This window comes from Balearica regulorum, chromosome 4, assembly GCF_011004875.1.
Source record: "Balearica regulorum gibbericeps isolate bBalReg1 chromosome 4, bBalReg1.pri, whole genome shotgun sequence".
NCBI lineage: Eukaryota > Metazoa > Chordata > Aves > Gruiformes > Gruidae > Balearica > Balearica regulorum.
Genome location: NC_046187.1, coordinates 16,724,233 through 16,746,260, shown reverse-complemented (window position 1 = coordinate 16,746,260; position 22,028 = coordinate 16,724,233). Strand labels below are relative to the sequence as shown.

Below are 22,028 nucleotides of genomic sequence, written 5' to 3'. Positions count from 1 at the left end.
CTGCGTCCAGCTCTGGGGGCCCCAGTACACATGAGACATCGAGCTGTTGGAGTGGGTCCAGAGTAGGGCCACAAAGCTGATCAGAGGGCTGGAGCACCTCTTCTATGAAGACAGGCTGAGAGAGTTGGGATTGTTCAGCCTGGAGAAGAGAAGGCTCCGGGGAGACCTTATAGCAGCCTTCCAATACCTGAAGGGGCCTACAGGAAAGCTGGAGAGGGACTGCTTACAAGGGCACATGATGACAGGACAAGGGGTAATGGGTTTAAGCTGAAGGAGGGTCGATTTAGATTAGATGTTAGAAAGAAATTCTTTACTGTTAGAGTGGTGAGGCACTGGAACAGGTTTCCCAGAGAAGATGTGGATGCCCCCTCCCTGGAAGTGTTCAAGGCCAGGGTGGATGGGGCTTTGGGCAATGTGGTCTAGTGGAGGGTGTCCCTGCCCATGGCAGGGGGGTTGGAACTAGATGGTCTTTAAGGTCCCTTCCAACCCAAACTGTTCTACGATTCTATGATTTTATGATTCTACGATTACTGTGAATGTTAATTGCATTTATATCTATATCAGAGGAAATATGTTGGTCATTATAAATTTTTTTCTTTTCTCCAGCTTTCATTGCTACTGTAAGAAGCATCAAAAAGCATCAAGCAATTGAAATGGCTTTCACATTATTTCCCCTTCTTGGTGCAAAACTGAAGAACCTACTGTGCCGCTACCACTAGTGCACCCTCTTATAGATGGAAGATGTATCCAAGAAATGAGGTAAAAATTTGAACCCATCAGAAGGATTAGAACATAATGATGGGCATGAAGGTATTCCACCTTCCACATCATCTGTTAGAACCTGTATATGCCGTATATACATCTCCACAAACAAATTTACCACCACTACCGCCCCTGTTGCTGAAGAACTGATACATACCTTCCAAAAACTGAGTTAGTTTTCCTATTGGATGAGATAAAATCCTTAGTTTTCAGGAGCTGCCAACACAAAACCTACTAACCTAGCAATTGAGCCTCACACTTAACCTGTAATAGTTTTTCAATGTGTGTTAATATTAAGGAAGGCATGTTCAGTCATCATCTTTTGGAAGGTTCAAATTCAGGGGCAGAGCTGGTGTTCTGCAACTTTTGCCTCGGAATCGTAGGCAGAGGACCTCCACATTTACATGCAAATGAATCTAGATGTGCAGAAAGAATCCACGGTGTGTGCTGAAGAGATGAATTGAAAAGGATAGAGAGAAGGATGCCTCTCTGGGTTGTGCTAGCATTGAGGGTACAGGGCTACTGCAGAGTCTGAACTGATACACATAGCATGTCTCAGGGCATGGTTCCACTGAGAAAGGGATGATGACTGCAGTCAGGGACTGTGTGAGAGGAGAAAGATGAAACTAAGAGGGGAAAAAAAAATCAAGTTAAAACCTCCACAGAACTATGAAGTGCGTAGCAGGCTGAGTTTTTCGTTCCTTAATGTCAGAATAAGAGTCTTCCTTGTATCAAGCTTGGAGTCAGAGAAAACATCAGACTAAAGTCTGTATGGGAAATGGTCCGTGATTTGCACTTCTTATACCCTGTCCCCTTACTTTGCCAGGGAATAACAGCCAAGCTATATGTTAGAAGCTCAAGGCCAAAATCTTGTTCATTACTCCCACACCTTTATGGGAATTTCCTGCAGTTCATTTAGTTTCTAAGCCTATTTCTACGATGTTGGCCCAAAGACAGCACTCTATAAGCTGTACAAAAATACGGAATTTAAGGACATTGAAATACAAATGTCAATCTCTGCATGCATAGATTATTTTTCAAATGCGTATATAAATCAGAAGATTGGTGGAAAGACGGAATAAGTGGCAGAGGAGAGTGGGAGCCATCCCTTGTCCAGACAACATTCAATGTTCTTGTGCTGCATTCAGATGAAAAGAGCACTGGATTGAAATTAAGATGGTTGTGCTTGATGTGTTAACAAGACAGTCTCCTTCTCCCATCACTTTTCACAAGTGTCCTCGTGACAGCTGCTGTGCTGAAGAAATTATTATTCAAAAAATAACTATTTCACTTGAACTTTAAGTTGCAGGATCTGTTTTTAAACTAATTTTTCATTACAACATTTTCGTAAGTAATAATTCATGACTCTAACAGCTGTAAGGCTCTGACTGAAAATTAAATATAAAAGGATTTTTTTTTTTTACCTGTAGACACAAAAGGTACTTGGCAAACATACAAAAGCTTTTCCTTGTTTTTGATGTACCATTAGCACTGTCTTTAACTGTGCTTGAACTGGTACTACGATATGCTGAGTTATACTTTCTTTAGGCCAGATCCCTGTCTATTGGAAATAGTCATAAAATCATCATTTTTAATGCAGCAAGGCTGGTATACAACACTTGTAGACAGGTGCCATTTCTGTGAGATTATTGAAGTCTGCCAAGACCTGAAGTATTTAAATACTGTCCTAGTGTTAGCCAATATTCTAGATAATGACTTTTCATTTAAAATGCTTATTCAGATCTTTGATAGCATATTGGTCTGTCAGATTTTGATTATAATATAGACAAGAATAGTGGAGGAGACAAAAATAGATCTTCAAATAAGATTATGATGTATATGGCAAGATCTACTTCTGGAGGGCTTTTGAGCTTTTTTGCCCAGTGACCAGAGTATTGCATCTTCTTGAGTTACAGCAGTTATTAAACTTGTTGACAAGAGAGATGCAGTAGTTGCCTTGAAAAGAGATTAGTCTGTTGAAGGAGGACTTTCTGTAGCTCAGAGATTCCTCTTCCAATAAGCATTTTAGCTCTGGATAGCCCTGGAAATTTATTGTGTGTCCCACCATTAATACTCATAAACACTACAAGATTCATACAGCCTTTTTTTTTTGCTTACTGTGTCTATTTCTGTGGCTTCTGAGATACATTGAGCTTTCAGCGGGTAACTGTGAAGCAGTGAACACCCACTAAGCAACTCATCTGCAGGCAGCACTTTTACTATTTGGTAAAAATCTAAGCCAAGATAAGTAATCCCATGATTGTACTTAATTCAAAAGTGGAAGTTCCCATAGGCATGTATTTATACCATATATGTAAATTATGGATTCTGGTGCAGTATAGAGTTAATTTCTAATCTAAGTATAAAAATTCTACATGTGCTTAAATAAGCAGAAATTAAGCTTTTGAACTTTTTGAAATACAATAGTTTTTTCATGTCATTGATATACAAGGCATGTTTTCATAACAGCTCTGCACTTATGGCAACTATTATTGCTCCTACATTACCAGTAAGTAGTGTGCTAACATCTCCTTTAAGGATGAGTAATCTTCACTGTGTTTTTAACTGGAAAATGGAAGATAATATTCACTTCCCCTTGGAAAAATGACTATATGGAAATGCATCTTCCTACTCAATTTATTTGCTAGCTCTTTTGTTCAGATTGCCTTACTGATTAAAAATTCAGGACATCAAGATTTAATTCACATCGAATTTTGTCACTGTGGTAAGTTTTGCAAGCATTTCAACTTTCCATATATCCCACTTTTGATATTTGAAAATGGGACAATATTTCAAATTCACTTTTCTGAAGTGCTTTTAGGTGAAAGAAAGCATGGTTTCCTTATTTAAATAATGGCATGGGTGATTGATCAATACTTTTATTTTGCTGTGTGAGCAATTTGAAATACTAAGCTGTATAACACTATCAACAATGACATAGAGTCAGCTTTTCTCTATTAGCCTTGTTGTACAATATTTCCTTTTGTTAAAGGAAGGACACAATTTTTTACTTTTTCTGTTAGAAAAGTCTTGTTCTTCTATGGAACCAGGACATGTTTGGGGTTCTTTTTTTGCCATAAAATAAGAATTTTTTTCAATGTTTTACTGCAACAAAGAGGCAATACCGCAAAAAATGTAATGTTATTGTGCTTGCTGGAAATACATATGTACCACCTTGAAATTATCAATATTGATAGTACAGCAATGGGCTTAGTGTGGTTAATTCAAATAGAGAAGTAAGATTGCAAAAGGTTATTGAAGAGAAGCCTTTCCTTGAGAAACTAATTTAGAAACCAACCATTTACTACCAGATCCTCTAGAAGTCAATGGAAATGTTCAGTGGTGATGTAGATCTGTCCCTTATGACATGCTGGTGAATGCCCACAGCGGTCTGTTTTCTCATTGCTAGTTATCTCACAGGTGTAAAAAATCTCTGCCAGGGATGATTTCCTGGCAATATTCAGAACAGACACAATTCCATCAACCTTTCCTTTCACTGCTAGACTAAACTATGATAAGAAGGCCCTGACAGTGCTATGTCCTACCGATTAGGAGACTTGTAATACTGTTCGGCCCTGCTGCGTACGTGAGAAAAAGCTTTGTAAACATGGACTCAGCAATTCCGTGGGGAAAGAAAGAAGCAGAGAGGAAGCAATGTAAAATGGAAGGCTGAAGCACTCATACTTCAAGGGGCAGAGTGATTATTTTACTACCTGAGCAAGAGACGATATGGCAGGTGTTTAAATGTCTGTGTGTAGTGCATATTAGCTCTTTCTTTTAGCTTTGATGTGATTTTCCAAGTTTAATTTACATGGTATAGCTTCGAAAATAAAAAGAAGATATTGAAGAGCTATCACGGCAAGCTTTTCATATGGTGTCAGTTTGGGATAAAGGAATAAAAAGTTCTAATAATATCTTTCAAGCATTAATCTCTGCAAGATGTCGTGAAGACCAGAATTAGAGCAATATGTGGTCTTTGCCATCTTTGACTGCTGTGACTCAAAGACACTTTTGATCACTTAAAAAGAAAATTCAACACTTAAAAAGCACACAAACCAGTAGAATTTCCACAACAATCCAGTTCCCCATTTACATCCCAACATGGTCAATTTTCAATGCATTTCACATAAGAAAAAATACACTGTTCTCACGATTGTGTGTGTACTTCTCCATACCCCATGCTGTAACTATACCCCACAGTGTCAGATCCATGCTGTGACCAACAATATATGCCCAGTGGGCTAGGCTAGCAGTATCTACTGTATGTTTATATTTTTTCCTTTACATTTTTGCAAAGCTGCTTCTTCCTCTGTCTTAGTCTGGCAGTACAGCTTGCTATAGTTTGGGGAATTGTAAAGCTGTCTCTAAAAAAGCATGTTGGAATGCAGCATTCGGATTCACAAATGAAAGCTCAAGCTCTCTACTGCAAGGCCTTTATTTTCTAAATGTTTGCAGTGTATGCAGCAGGGTGGAAAAGCTTCACATCAACACAAGTGTTTGTAGAAGTTGTAGATAGTGCAGCGGCATCTTAGTGCCTGCCTCACTTAAGGTGAGGATTGCGGCTTTCTCACTATGTGGCATTTCACATTAGAGCACACCTTAGCTTCCTGAGCTGTGTTGGATATCAAAGCAATCTGAACTAAAATTCAGCCTAAAACTCCTTTTAAAATATTGGAAATGACAGCTTGACTGCTCAGAAAGGAAGAACTTTATTTCATGAAAAGTGAAAAATAGTATTTGAAATTTCTTTAGAAGGTGGCAAAAGGGAGATGTCACATCCCTTCCATTCCTATTTTCATATTATTCTGTGGATGTGGCACTTGCGTTGGTAATAATTTAGCAATAAAATATATCCAGTAATTTGAGAAAAGTCAACACTTGTATAATTTTACGTTTAAGATGTTCTTGGAGTGGCTGCAGTTTTCTAAAATTTCATCCATCATATTGCAAAGTTGGAGTTTGAATTCTGACCTGAATGCATGTTTGTGACTAGTCAATTAAATCTCACCGTCCTATTTCTGTTCCCTGATTTGATTAACTGAGCCCACTGAAACACAAGTAATGGAGCATGAAGACTTCATATTGACTTTCAAATAGGCTTTGCATTACTCAAGTCTGTTCATCTGAAAGTTTGCTCAAAAGATGCAGAGACATGCCCAAAGCAGAATTATGGAAAAATGCCACTACGTACTCAAATTATTCTGGGCGTGTATTCACAGAGTCAAGCCTGAACCATTTTGAAGTGTTCTAGGATTATCTAGAATCCTAGAAATGCAGATTTAGGATTATTTCTATACTGTTCCACATCTACTAGACTAAACTGATATTTCTGAAATGTAAAGCATAATTCATTGCAACTTGTGAGGACTGGTATTAGCGTAGCATTTCTTTTTCAGTTTTTGAAAACAAACACAACATAATGCATCTGCTAAGAACAAACTTTCCAAAAGACTTTAACAATGAGAAATAGAGAATTGTATACATATGTACATACATACGTGCACTTACATATAAATGTTTAATATATCAACATTATACATATCTAATAATTATTTATTTTATCACATCAAATTGTTTAAAAGGGAAGTGCAGCTACTGTTTTTTTAAATATTTTTTTTTTTGACTGAAGTAGTGAGCATCCTTTTTTCTGTATCCTCTGAGTAACAGATATCAATATTCTTCAGTGATACTTTTTTCTTTAAAAATCTCCTTTGGTGTATTTGAAATACAAATTTCAAATTCTTCAAAATAAAAGAAAAAATTTTTAATCGAGCTGTCACTTTTTAAAAGTTCTACTTAACTAAAATATCATTATTTCATTGTGAAGCAAGACAAATTTTAAAAATATCAAAGATAATGGCCAAAAATATTTTTATGTTCTCCTCTTAACTGCTGATTATTTCAGCATTGTCATTTGCTGCCTATCATGAAGCAAGGAATGATAATCAAATATTATCATAAAGATTTTTTTTTTTTTAAATTTGCAATTACATGATTAAATAGAGTTACTTATCCACCTAGTGGGCCACGAACATGAATCCTAATTGAAATCCAGAGTCCAGTTAGCCTTTGTTAGTGAGTTTATAAAATCAAGATATTGTAAAGTTCTGTAAGGGTCTTGCAAAGAGATCATAAAGGATTTCAGTAGGAATCTAGCTGGAATTCTGCCCTTGAATTAGGGATTTAAAGTCCTGAGAAACATTGCTGATGAATTAATGGCAGAATAAGAAATATTAGTCCTACTCTGGAGGTAATTTGCATCCCAACAGTTACATGCAGAAATCTGCGCTATTAAAAAAAGGAATGAAAATAATTTTTGCTTGCAAATTAACCGGAATGCTGGAAAGTTGGTTTAATCTAAAAAATTCTGCTTTTAGTTACAAGAATATAGAATTATATTCATCTCCTGAACAGGAAAGATAATGAAATTGTCCCATTTATTAACTATACTGCTAGTCCATTCATTAGAAATACTAGAAAAATATGTCAGTTTTGTTATAGTTCTTGCCTACTGTTTGAGAGCTCCCTTGAATAAGAATTTCATAATTCATATAAAATAGTAAAATGCATGCAGTTCTTTATGAAGAACTGGCAGAGTAGGAGCACCATCTTATCTTTTAGTCCTTATATTAAAACATTACATACAAAAAGAAAATTTAAGTTTCATCTCTTGAGGTACTGACGTAGATATGCAATCAGTAAATCCACTGATTTACTAAGATTTTTGTCAGTTCAGGCTAGATAGCAGAAGAAAATTCTGAGCAAATTCTGAAAGGCATTCAAGTTTGACTCTAGCAATTGCAACAAAGCCTTGACTTCAGAGAGCCATAATTGCCTCAAAGAAATTACTGCACTGTATTATATCTATAGCAAATATACAAAGACATACAATTTTAATAACTTAAAAGCTTTGGAATTCCACAGCAAGAAGAGCTCTATTTCAGAATTCTGTTGGGAATGATACAAGTGTAACCCTGGAATCAGATCCATTAGAAACCAAAATTGCAATATTACAGTTAAAGAACATGATACTCTGAGTGATGAAGCTGTAAGCAAGACAGGGTATCAAAATAAGAATTGTTTTTTAACATCACAATTGCCACCTACCCTTCCCAGATAGATATCTGGAGATAGCTTAGTATCTTCCTGATAATTTTAATAAAAGCAAGGCTAGTGTGAGGGGTGTTTTGGGGACAAACGTAATTGTACTAGAGAGGCTTTTTGTTTTAAAAAATACTTTTTCAATTAACCAAACACAAATATAGCTTTATGTGTACAGTCAACAAATTTGGTACTGTCAAATCTGTGATTCATGCTTGCAGTCCTTAGAATTTGAAATCCATTGGTAAGATTGATTTCTAAAACCCTGGAAGTGAGTTATATTTTATGAAACTAGAAATCTTTAAATCCTACTTTCTTGGCTCTTGAAACATATTTACTGTTTATTACCATACATCTATTTATATTCTTTTTGCCTGATCTAACTAGTTAGGGTGCTAGTTTTCACAAATATGTTTATGTTGTTTTTCTATAATGTTTACAAATTAAATTGTTTAAAAAATATGCAAAAAATTTAGTGAATTGTCTGTCTTTGAAATCAATGTCAACTATGTGCTTTGTAATCCTGCTAAAATGCCTGCTTGCATTTGCTTTGGGTACTATAGGCAAAACGTTGCTTACATTTATTTTACTTGATGCCAGTGGAAATTTTTAACGTAACAGGAATCAGGTTGCTAAATGTTTTCTATGGCCCAGGCATTTCACTTTCTAGTATTTATAACTGCTGTCAGAGTTTCAATCACAAGGAGAAATGCTGAAGCTGTTGCTTAGCAAACTCCTTCCTTAATGAGCAGGAAAGACATATCAGAAGATATAATTCAAATTAAGAAATTTGAGTCAATTATTTTAGTGATATGATTGTTGGAGTTCCTGATGACATCTCAATACTGGCTAGTAAGTATGACAAATTATCCACAGAGACAAAAAAATGTGCAAACCTGCAGTTATTTTCATTGCTACATCACATAAAACCAGGGTCTTGGATTAATAGACTGATAGATCAATAAAACATTGGCCACGTTATAAGAAATTGCTAAGCATCAATGAGAAGACAGTTTCTAGTCAAAGTGCTAGGAAAATAGGAATCCATTTATTTCAGGGCATTTTTTTCCTTCCCTAGAATCATTGTTACTGGCCTTATTCCTGTATCTTTGTTCACTTGAATAGTCTCCAGCAGGTGCCATATTTAATACAAATGCTTCCAGTCCTGAGTAACGTACTGGAGTTAATAATGTAGTGGCAAAGTTTTAATATTTGCTAATCTGTTTTCAGTTGGTTATCCTGAAAATAATGTCTGCTTGCCCTATTAGGAGTTCCAAAGACTATAGTGAACAGGTGGGGCATTTTCTTTCCAGGAAATGTCAGTTTGATGTCTGGAAGCAGATGTAGTTTTCCCCAGCTCAGTGTGGGTCTCTCTTCTAACTTAATAGGAGCTCTAAATAGCTGACAGGTGATAATACATCTAGTCAGCTCGAAGCATATTCTGAATATACTGCCAGCTAGTAAATGGGAAACTTTCACTTCTGCAACGGTGATCTTAAAGTGATCACCTTTTAGAGCAAGAAGTCATGTTTAAAAAGTTTTAGAAAATCAAGTCAGCCATGTTCACCGATATACGTAATTGATACAGCTATGTGTATAGAAACATTACTTTGTAAAACAGCTGATATATTGTTATCTGATATTAAAAATAATTTTCAGGGAAGAAGAGATTATTTAAATCTCCATTGTAGGAACCTTTTAAATGAAGGAAGATAGAGAAGTCTCTATCTAATCTGACCTCTGATGTCGGCTCCAGAACAAGGATATAAGCCTAAACCAATAAGCCATTCTTTTCTTCCAGAAACTTATTTTCACTTACTGACTATTTTAGATGGATCAAGCGCGGCTCCGTGAGTGCAGTTCTCCTGGCCTGAAAGATCTTTCTGCAGGCTCTGGTACTCTTGGTGATTTCTGCAGTCATACTAGCTATTCCAAACTTGCATTATTTAGTTCTGAGAGAAGGAGGGGAGGAGAGGAAGACAAGGGAAGGACAGTTCAAATATTAGTTTTTCTCACTCGCTCTGAATCCTGCAGTCTCCCTCCAGTCTTCCCTGGTCTGAGAGAGAACCATCTGCTCCTCTCACCTTCCAATTTTTCCCAGCAGTTGGTCCAGCATTTAGAAAGCAATGTTTTCTTCTAGATATAATAATTTGTTCTCTGAGAGCTGCACTGCTGAGGATGCTCAGCTAATACCCATCTTCCATTCCTGCTTCAGCTAGTTCGTGGTGTATGTTGCAAACTGTGTACCCTAAAGTGAATATTTGACATCATGCTGAGATGCCATCTAACTCCAGGTTACAGTCAATTCCTGGTTTGGATCACAGCCCACTTAGAAAGCAGAAAATCCATTTTAGAGTTACTAATACAGCACATGGAAGCAACGGAGATTTAAATCTGAGGCAGCCGTTCTGGCAGCATTAATATGTAGGAGCCACAGTGTAGTGATCAGCTTTAGGAGACAGAAAAGTTCTTTGCATCCGAACCGCATGCAAGGCAGATGGGCTCTTTGGGTTAGCTAAAGAAAATCCTGTGGGAACGTAGGATGTAGAAGGTGTGAGAGCTGAGCTGTATTGTAGATGTGCTGATGTTCTTCAAGGATGGTAATGGGCATCCACAACACAGATGATCCCCTGTCTGTGAGGCCAAAGCAGTTCTAATACGAAAAGGGGAAGATGGAATATTTATGTCTATGGAGATGGTGCACAGACCTGGTGCACATGGTGCACCAAAGTCTCAGTCTCCTGGGGCTGCCCACAAGACCATTCTCAATGGGAATTGAGTAATGGCCAAGATGATCTATGAGAAATGATACACAGTTTAGGGATCCACAGATCCTACATTTCCTCCTGAAATGCAATTACTTTCACTCTTTTTTTCACTCACTAAAAAAGATGGGACCTATATTCCCTTTGTCTTCCTTGATGTAACCTGGCAATCTGAATTATGAGGATTTGGCCCTTTGTATGTTTGCAGTTGTACAAAATGTAAACTTGATTTTCATGAAGTTGCTCTGGTATGTAATCATCTCCACTACAGAATATGCTCTTGAATGTGGCAAGATTGCTTAATATATTATAAAATATTAAAAGAAAAAATGTCAGCTCAGTTTGTGATATGTTATTATATACTCATTCTGGGTGAGAAAGTTCTTGGAGATTTAGGACATGCAAAGAACCACAAGCAAATATTTAAACCTCAGACCTGCAAATATTCAATTAGATTCTTTTTGTCATCAGGAAATCCAAATTAATTTGACTGTATGGTGGGTAAATCATTTGCCAAACTCTACTTTTTAGAACAATGGTGATTTTGAGCTGTATAAAGTGATATTCTGAACCACTCACCAAAGGGATGATTCTGTCAGTCGGCATTGTGTACTGCAGGAATGTAGATTATGTGTGTAGATAATAGACAGACAGACTGACCAACCAACTGACCAACTTTATTTGTTAAGCCTGAGATTCAAGGAAGAAAAATTACTGGCAAGTTAAAAACTCCTGAAAAACAAGATTTAAAATAGAAAGGATGACACAACTCTAACAATAGCATTGTGAATGGCGACATTGTCATTCTGAATGGAGATCTGCTTGAGTCAAATTGAATAATAATGCTCTTTTTCTTCATTAAGGCCATTAAAATCTGTAAGGCTAGGGGACCTGGATAGACATAAAGGTTTTAAAAAGCAATGAGGAGAGACTAATGCTCATTGCTGCATACTTACCTGAAGAGCCCAATTAAGTAAAAGTTTGTGCTAATTTGTGCTCTCTGAAAAAATCTATGTGGAAAAGCCTCATTTTTGCTATTGCATTGGTTCAGAAAAAAAAAAACCCAAAACCTACTTTGTTTTCTCAGTATCACCGTATAAATATTACGAATACTTTTTGGAGTGCAAAATGATTTTTTCTATTGTAACTAGAGAAAAATGTTATTTGTGTGTAATATCAAAATGTAACAGTTCACCAAGATTCTTTCTCTGTGCCTGACTATGCTGTTTCAGTGAAGCGTCTCTGGGAATATTGCGGTTTTCTAGGTTTTTGGAAGTGCTAATATTAGTATGAAATGTGATAAGAATTATTTAAGAACCTAATTGCATGCTCTCTATTTGGCATTTGAATTTTGCATCTTTGGTATTCGTCTTTTCAGAGTGCTTTATTTAGTTTCTATTAATACCCTATAATTTAATAATTGTAGTGGGAGGCTAAGGAGAATATGGAACAAGGAAAGATTTGCATATTTCTTTGAGTAGTTTGTGATAGGCTCTGACCTTTTTTTTTTTTTCCAGACTAATCTGAAAAAGCAGTTTTGCTAAGGCTGGCGTGAACACCACAGAGCATGGAGAGACCAGATAGGGAGACTATTCATCCTTTATTTCATTCATTTGTCATATGACTGAGGGAAGGCTGAATCAATCAATCAAAGCTCTGCAAAGCAGTATTAAGCAATGTAATTCTTGATTAAATCTTGCTTTCAATGTAGATACCAGCCTGAAGAAAAGATCTTTTAAACTAAATCTTACCATGAAAGCAGAAAAAAAATTTTGCTTTTTCTGTTGCGCTAAGGCTATGCTGAAAAGCGCATCTGAAAAAAATTGTGGCTGTGACTTCATGTTTGAGTTTTTGCCTGTTAAAACATATTACTACAGGCCTCTGTTTTTTGCACTTGTAACCCAAGTAAGAAAATGGCATGCAAGAAAGAAATCTTCTGGAAAGATTGGCTAATGGCTATGTAAACAGCAAATGCTTGCCACATATGGGCATTAGGAGTTTTTATTGCAAAGACTCAGTGACTACTGTGAACAGGGTAGAGCTCTGAAATGTGGTAGCAAGGCAGATCTTTTGGGTGAGGCTTGGAAGTAGTTTGGCAATGTCCTTACCAGAGGCTTTGGGACTTTTTATTCAGGGCCCGTGTGAAAAAAGGACTACAGCAGCTAAAAGACAAGGCTGTACTGTGCTGCTTGGGTCTTCTGCAAGGGCCTGGGGTGATGTGAATGAAGGGAACACACAGTCAACAAAAGAGGGCTTAGGCAGAGTCACCTCCAGCATTTGCAATGTAAGCAAGGAAGTGCCTGCAAAGCACTGTTATGGGGAACCCCCTCCTCGACCCTTTCTGGGAAATCCACATGCCAGGGTGCCTCTCTGAAGTGCCTTACACTGACACATGCAGTACAGGGAATGAGCATCACGAATTACAGATCTATACGCAGGTGCAGGGCTGTGATCTTGTTGGGATGATGAAGAAATGGTGGGATGGCTCCTGTGACTGGAGTGCTGCGATGGGAGTCATACAGGCTCTTCAGGAAAGACAGGGTGGGAAGATGAGAGGAAGGAGTCGCACTTTATGCGAGAAAGTAGCTGAAGTGCATAGAACTCTGCCTGGGGATGGGTGATGAGCCAACTGAGAGCTTGTGGGGATTAGAGACATTGTAGTGGGTGTCTGCTATAGGCTGCTTCATCAGGAAGAACAAGTAGATGAGATCTTCTACAGAAAGGTGGAAGTAGCCTTGCATTCACAGACCCTGGTCCTTATAGGGGATTTTAACCACTCCGATATCTGCTGGAGAGACAACACAGCAGGGCAAAAGGAGATTCTAGGAGACCGTTGATGACAACTTCTTGACAAAAGTGATAGAGGAACCACCGAGGGGAAGTGATCTGCTGCAGCTCATACTTACAAACAAGGAAGGGCTTGATGGGGATGCGAAGTTCAAAGGCAGCCTTGGCTGCGGTGACTAAGAAATTGTGGAGTTTAGGAACTGGAGAAGAGGGAGTAGGGCAAAAATCCAAGATCACAACTCTGGACTCCAGAAGAGCAAATTTTAGCCCCTTCAGGGAACTGCTTGAAAGACTTCTATGGGATAGGGCACTAGAGGAAAGAGGAGTTCAAGACAGCTGGCTGATATTCAAGAATCACCTCCTCCAAGTTCAAGAGCAGTCCATCTCAAAGAGCAGAAATTCAAGGAAAAATGCCAGAAGGCCTGCATGGATGAGCAAGGAGCTTCTGGCCAAACTCAAACACAAAAAGGAAGTATAGAGAATGTGGAAACAGGGACATGTAACCTGGTAGGAATATAGAGACACTGTCCAAGTATGCAGGGACACAGTGAGGAAAGCCAAAAGCCATCCGGAGCTGGATCTGGTGAGGGATGGCAAAGGCAACATGAAGGGCTTCTACAAGTACGTAAGTAGCAAAAGGAAGACTAGGGAAAACATGGGCCCACTGCTGAACAGGGCAGACCTGGTAAAACAGGACATGGAAAAGGCTGAAGTACTGAACGTGTTCTTTGCTTCAGTCTTCACCAGCAGGAATGGTCTTCATACAAGCAAGACTCTGGTGATCAGGGGGAAAGTCTGGAGCAAGGGAGACGTACCCTTGGTGAAAGAGGGTCAGCAATGGGTATACTTATGCAAACTGGGCATACGTCAGTCCATGGACCCTGATGGGGTACCTTCTGTTTTTCCTGTTAATAGGGAAGTGTCCTAAATTTCTCTACAGATTTTACAAAGAAATTATTTTAACTACCCTATTTATAGGGCTAAATACCATAAATGCAATGGTAATTGAGGTCAGCTCAAATAAACAGAATGCATCAAGAGAATTACTGTGATTTAACAAGGAAACCCAGCCTAATATATTTTTAGTTGGTTGCATTACATCCACGCATGACTTATAACCTTCATAGTAACTCTGAAGAAAACTTTCCATCAACTAGAAATAATAGCCCTAAAAAAACCCGAACAGGCTTTGTACTGTGCTGCCATTTCTTTGCTTGCTCTTGAAAGATCAGGAAAGATAGAAGCGATTGCCAAAAGTCTCCACAGTTTGCACAGAAGTTTCTCATTTTCTGACAGTGGATGTCTGATGTCATGAATGTACAGATCATAGTGTTTAATCTTCATGGCTTCTCAGAGCAGAATTATTCTAGATAAATTTTTGTATCTATGAGAGCTGACAATACAGAGAACAATGGAATTTAGAAGCCTCAAAAGCATAAAGTATTTTTATTTATAGTTATTCCTTGTCATGGTTTAACCCCAGACAGCAACTAAGCACCACGCAGCCGCTGCTTGCTCACTCCCCCGTGGTGGGATGGGGTAGACAATCAGAAGAGTAAAAGTGAGAAAACTCGTGGGTTGAGATAAAGACAGTTTAATAGGTAAAGCAAAAGCCACACACACAAGCAAAGCAAAACAAGAAATTCATTCCCCACTTGCCATTGACAGGCAGATGCTCAGTCATCCCCAGTTAATTCTGACAGACGACTTAAGTGTTGTTTTCCCAAGATTCACCCATTGATAAAATAGTAAATCCTTCTAAGACAAAAGGTGTGTTTGTTGCTAACTACGTACTGGCTTTCAACTGATGAGGAGTTTTTTGCTCCCAGATAGAAAAATTATTGAAAAATACATCTTAGCAAAAGGGAAAAAAATGCAAAGGGATTTAATTGAATAGCATGCATTATCTCTTAAATTCTTGATTTAGCATTTTTATTTCAACATTTCTGTTTCATCACCTGACTCCCCGGCCACTTTCTCTGAAAGAAAAATGTTCACTTTTCAGGAAATTACAAGCTTTGTTGAGTGGTTGGAATTTCACTAAAGGCTGAGTAAAGGATTACTTGCATGAGAGAGATTTTATAGCAACAGCTTCCCAGAGGTGTGAGTATGTTTGCATGTTTCAGGAGCATTGTATAAGGACATGATCCAATATTCTGTTGTGAAATCCTAATTTTCTGTTTCTCAGAGTTCAAGGAATTCTTGTTTCAATGCAGCAGGAGAAATAATATTGTTCTTTAGCAAACAGTCTTGGACAGATTGCAGAAATCTGTCAAATATGAATTCCATTAAGGCTGAATATTCAACTAAAATTAATTGCAATGCTATGTAAAAATAATTTCATGAATTTCTTTAAAAAGGGATGCAATGAAATGTATAGAAACATGCAAGTAGGATTTTAAATAACAAAGTGAAGCTTATAATAATTTAATTGTATATTTGACGGTAATATAGGTAAAAACTTGAGAAGAAAAGATCGCATATATAAATTTAGACATATATGCATATATGTGTGTGTGTCTATGTATGTTACACACCCACATATAAACATGACTGGTGAACCAGAAGATGAAGCAGAAAATAAACCGGTCTTGGACAGCCAGCCTACAATGTCCTATCTCTGCTTGTCCAGATCACCGGTCTTCTGAATTCCTGCGTCCATGTGCCTGAACCTGTTCGCACCTCCATTTCCTGCTCTGTGGGTTTTAGCAGCGCAGAATTATGACTGGATATGTATTGATCCAGACTGGTGGCTGATCTGGACGTTTGGGGAAGCTGGTTACTGGAGCATGGTGTAGCATGATAAATTAGCAAGGAAGTACAGATGCAGTGGCTGTGTCCTCACTGAATGTGATTGGAGATGGTAAAGAATTTAGAATATTAGGAAAGAATTATAGTGCCTGTTCTCCATTTGCTGCACAGTTTTTTAAGGGAAATAAACCTTTTCAATTTTTTTTTTCTTGCTCAATATTTCTGTCCTTTCTCATGTGGCCCATCAGCCATGTGGATATTTTGCAGAAAGAATAAAGACAGACATATGAGAAGGAAGGGAGAGAGAACTCAGTATAACTACTTTTTCCTTTCATATATATCTTTTCTCACGGTATATTTCCCCTCAAGAACATTCACAGGGTGAAAACAACATAAGGGCTACTGAAAATATGTAGCAATGTACTGCATGCTTCTTATCCTCATTAATTCAAGACAGATAACATTTCAGTGTAAAAAAATCCCTCAATATCACTACAAAAAATGGAAATACAAGATGAGCAATGCAGTATTTGTTTCAATGATCTTAGTGTGAAGCTCAGTGCACCGCAAGCGACTATAGCATAAATGTTCAGAGGTGTTCAGTTTTCTCACCCTGTGTGTTAGAGGGTTCAAGAGAAAGCTCTTGTGGGATGGCTAATCTGCTTTTCTGAACCAGATAGGCATGCAGACACTATTTCTAAGCCCTGGTTGGAAAGTGCAGCCGCTGTGGGGAACTACTTGCTGTTCATATCCAATATGGGACTAGTTATTAAATGTAATGTTAAATGAGTTTGGTGGGAACCTGAATGCTTGTCTGCAAGAGCAGCAAGGGAACGGAGACCTCACCCACCACACAGGCACTCCGCCTGCCATGTGGTCTAAGCCATCAACAAGTGCGTATATGCTCTGATGAGAAGCTGGCATGCTCCGCATTGGCAGCAAGTACCGAAACCATGAGTGGGTTCATGCCCAGTCCTGCTGCTTTGTTGCAGTCCGTAGTTAGCACGTTTGTGCGCTGCGAGGCTGAAAGGCTCCGAGCCCCTGCTGCTCTGGCAGGCTGCTGCTTACAGATACGAGCCTTGACCCTATGGGTCTTGGATGTCAGGGAAAGGTTACACTAAATTTGGTGAGCTTATGAAAAAAATATTTTCTATTTCATCGAGTGGTTTTTCAAATGAAGATTTGGGTACCTGACTGTCCAGTCTCAGACATTTTATTAAAAGATTGGGTCTGGACTTTCTTCCTGTGCTTCCTGTTCTTTTTTTCTAGGAAGACCAGTTGCTATGACCAAAATCAATCACCATTTCTAGATTCCTGGCACACATATGTAAAGACAAATCACTTTCTGTCATGCTTCTATTATTGCAATTATGTGATGAAAAGGAGAACACAATCCAAAATACAGAAGCTCCAAATCTTCAAATGCAAATGCCCTTGCAAAAGGACCTTCTGCCCACATGGAGAGAAAAGATCCAGGCTTAGAATCACAGTATGTAGCCTGACTCTGATTCTATGTATGAGAAAGCTTACTGTAAAACCAAAATCAAATTATGTCTGTGTTCAGAAGATAGTTACCATTAAATTCATCTCTGCACCATCTAATTTCATTTTCAGATGTTTGCATAGTTTATCTTAGGTAGTGAAGAATGTTGACACAGCAGATCATGTTGCGCAGAGAGGAACTCTACTGGCTTTAAAATGGTTGTCTTCAAAACACTTCTGGGCAGAATGACATGAATGGAATAACAAACCAGACTTCTAGCTGCAAATTAGTATTAGAAAGCTTTATGTTAGTGTTAGGGTATCAGGGTTGCATTGTCAAAGAAGGGCAAAGATGCTAAGAGCATGAGAAAGGCTTTATATTGTGAATATTTAATTCCTAAGGAAAGAAAAGTAACATAAGAAAGTGATTCTTTTTCATCATGTCAGACTGCATGTTAATGTTAGTATATCTAAGTGCATTTACAATGTGGTTTATTCTAAAATTACCAATTTATTTGTACTACAGCATTATTTCAGTAGTTTTGTTTCAGGCTGCTATTTTTATGTCAGGGAACCTAAATTAGGAACCTTGTGAAGTCTGAGATGTTTCTAAGTAATTTGCACAACATTTTCTTTTTCTAACTCCTTCATGATTGCTCCCAGGGTTTTTATTTTATTTTATTCTGCAGAAGATTAGACCTCAATATTACCAATGTTTTCATTGTGTCTGGTATATAAGGCTGCTAGAGCAAGATACCGCCTCAGTAACATTGCTTGCTTTGAGTGAAACGTACTCCCAGGACAAAGTGCCAGGACAAATAACTCAACCTTTCTATCACATGAGTACCTAAAGTGTGTCTGATGTGCCACTTTGAAACCCATGAAACCACTTCAAATACAACTTCTTAACTGTGGCCATCCTCGGAAGAGTTATCTGCTTGTTACAGCTCCTGTGTGTCATCCCACAAAGCTTGAAAGCCCAGGGAGTCCTACAGTTGTATCTGCAGGAGTCAAAATGCTCTCCAGCTTCTGCTGTCACTCCTGCAGCAGGGTCTGCTCCCAATACCAGTCCTCCCTGGCACAGGTGAGGCATCAAGCCCCAGGATCCCTATGTTTTTCTGTGCAGCCCTGTTGTGGTTTTGCCCCAGTCAGCAACTAAGCCCCACGCAGCTGCTCACTCACTCCCCTCTGGTGGGGTGGGGGAGGGAATCAGAAGAGTAAAAGTGAGAAAACTCATGGGTTGAGATAAAGACAGTTTAATAGGTAAAGCAAAAGCAACGCACACAAGCAAAGCAAACCAAGGAATTTGTTCCCCACTTCCCATCGGCAGGCAGGAGTTCAGCCATCCCCAGGAAAGCAGGGCTCCATCACGTGTAACGGTTACCTGGGAAGACAAATGCCATCACTCTGAACATCCTCCCCCTTCCTTCTTCTTCCCCCAGCTTTACATGCTGAGCATGACATCACATGGTATGGAATATCCCTTTGGTCAGTTGGGGTCAGCTGTCCCGGCTGTGTCCCCTCCCAACTCCTTGTGCACCGCCAGCCCAGTCCCTGGTGGGGTGGGGTGAGAGGCAGAAAAGGCCTTGGCTCTGTGGAATGAAAACATCCCTGTGTTATCAACACTGATTTCAGCACAAATCCAAAACACAGCCCTGTACTAGCTACTATGAAAAAAATTAACTCTATCCCAGCCAAAACCAGCACAAACCTTCACTCTGATGTATCCACCATTAAGTGGTCCCCTTTGAACAAAACTCAGGAACTCCTGTTCTCTCCCATTGAAATCTCAGCTCTTCAGCAATCTTATATTTTGGTACTTTGATAAATTTCTTCTTGGAAAAGTGAATTCAGGATCCCTACTCTGAGCTTTCTCAGCCTTTCTGAGGCTAAGAAAATTAAGTCAATCATCTCCCATGTGTTAACTAGATGATTTAGAGGCTACTCCACAATTAATTTTACCCTGGAAACAGTAGAAATGAAAATTCTCTTGAGAAAAATCTGAGGAGTTTTACTTTATTTTCGTTGTGAGGAATAGCTGGTATGGGGAGAATACAAATTTGTATTCATTATATTACTATTGTATTATATTATATTATATATTTTATTGTATTGTATCATTACAAGGAATGTATTCCAACAGCAGTGTTACTGTACAGCATTATACAGTAGAAAATATGAGCAATAGCACTTTCAGGATCTGTAAGAAAACCGAAGATAATGCCTTCCCATCCTTCTACCAATGTTTATTAGTCCCACACCAATAAGACCACCCTTTACTGGCAAATGCAGTTATCTCACTTGGCATCTGAGAAGCTTAAATACTAACCAGTCTGTGGCTTTTTCTTCTCTCCTTAATACACAGAGGATTACCCTTGTGAAGGACTACATAAATAGAAAATGTGATGGCTTTGCTTTAACTACACTAAGCCTTTTTTTTCCTGGCAACAGTTTTAAGCATCAGTGTTGCATCGATATTAAGTGTGAATTCCCTCGTGTAAATCCAATTAAGGTTAATAGAATTTTACTTTTACTGCTTAATAAATTTCAAAGTGGATTAACTTTTGAGAAATATTTAACCAGCCGTAACGCACAGCACACAACCCCATATCAGCATACATATACTGTAGCTAAGATGTGGGAAGTGCTAATGGAGACATGATGAAGCAGCTTTGTATTATATGTAAAGAAAATAGAATAAAATATTTTCAAGTTTGTAACTTAGTAAATATTTAAGTATCATATGTCTTTTGTTGTTTGTTGCTTCCTTTTGTCACTTCAACTCATTTTGAAATTACATTCTTCCAGCTTTTGTGCTTCTGGATTTAAAATAATAATAATGAATGATTTGAGACACCAGCTTTTCCAAGCTGTTAGATCATAATGCAATCTTATATACATAGTAATCACTGGACCCATTGGAGGAACTGGACAGTGAGAGAGCTGGTACTCCATTGCATGTATTTTAAGAGGATCATAGAATCATATTTTAAGAGGGACTTTACATCACATACATAACACTGTTTGTATTCACACTTTGTGAATTTGAAATTGGTTTATAGTATTATTATGGAACAGGTTGCCCAGAGAGGTTGTGGTTGCCCCCTCCCTGGAAGTGTTTAAGACCACGTTGGATGGGGCTTTGGGCAATGTGGTCTAGTGGAGGGTGTCCCTGCCCACAGCAGGGGGGTTGGAACTAGATGATCTTTGAGGTCCCTTCCAACCCAAACCATTCTATGGTTCTATGATTCGATTAAGTATAGACTTCTAAAATTACCATATTTGTCTCCCAAGAGCTTTCAGATACTCAAGTCACTCCTGCCTTTCTCCAAGTGCTGTTACATTGGATTTGCCAACTTTAAAAGACATGCTTAAGGTAGGGGAACTTTTTTTTCATTGGAGGCAGGCAACGCTTCTGAACTTTTGATCATTGATGTTGCTCTGAAGTCAAGGTGAGGCTGTATCTCCATGGGCTGGCAGCCTTTCCCCTGACCCCCTGTGGGCAATGCCATTCTTCATGGGTGAGGGCCAGCCCTGTCTTCTCAACCCCAAATTTAGCTAACAAATGTAGACAAAAGGTCTAAGCTTTCTAATGCTCACCCATCTCTTAATTTCTGCTAGAATTCTTTGCTTTTTCCCATTGTTCACATCCCTCTGTACATCTCACTTTTTATTTTTGTTGCCGGTGTTATGAGTTGGGAAACCTGCCTGTGTATAACTGTAAATTGCGGCCAAGGCTGTGAAACAGCAGACTATCTGAGTATTAGTTATATTCAGGAGACTGACCAAAAATGTCATTACAGGTTTCCATATTTATTATCTCAGAGAATTCATATCCAATAAGAATACGATTTTTTTTTCTTTACATGCCAGCCCTGTAACTCTGCCTATGATCTGAAAGTCAAGCTGTCATCTTTGCTTTTAATTATTTTTTTTTGCAACAGAAACTTACGTTACAATATTGCTGCTAACTTGAGCCAGCATAGGACTGAGGCTGTTTTTATAGCTCCATTGCTTCTGCAAAGAGCTGAAGTAAAAAAAAAAAAAAAGCCCAAAATTCGTTTTGTTATAAAAATAAATAGTTATGATCCTAAACAGTGTCAGGAACACCAGTGGTTCAAAAATAAAATGGCATATCTTCATGGTCTTTTTTAACGAGTATAACTGTACTTTTAATGTCTAATGGCAGTAAACAGATGCAATAGCATTCATCTAAACAGGCAAGGTGACTTATGCTTCTCTAATACACATAACACCTTAAAATTGAAAAGCAACTTAAATATGATTCATTCATGCTAAGAAGAATTAGCTAGGAAGCTCAAGAGGGGTATCACTCCAGATTTCAGCCTATAGCTTCCTTCTTGTGGAAGGATCCAAACT

At 38.3% G+C, this 22,028-nt stretch overlaps 1 protein-coding gene across 1 annotated transcript in view; it reads left to right on the top strand.

The window, feature by feature from the left end:
• The window catches only part of IQCM (IQ motif containing M), a 126,109-nt gene that overhangs the window by 84,528 nt on the left and 19,553 nt on the right, over positions 1–22,028 (top strand). Inside the window, 2 exon segments of the mRNA XM_075750680.1 lie at positions 607–696; positions 699–759. Of these exon segments, the coding sequence (XP_075606795.1) occupies positions 607–696; positions 699–759 (151 nt within the window).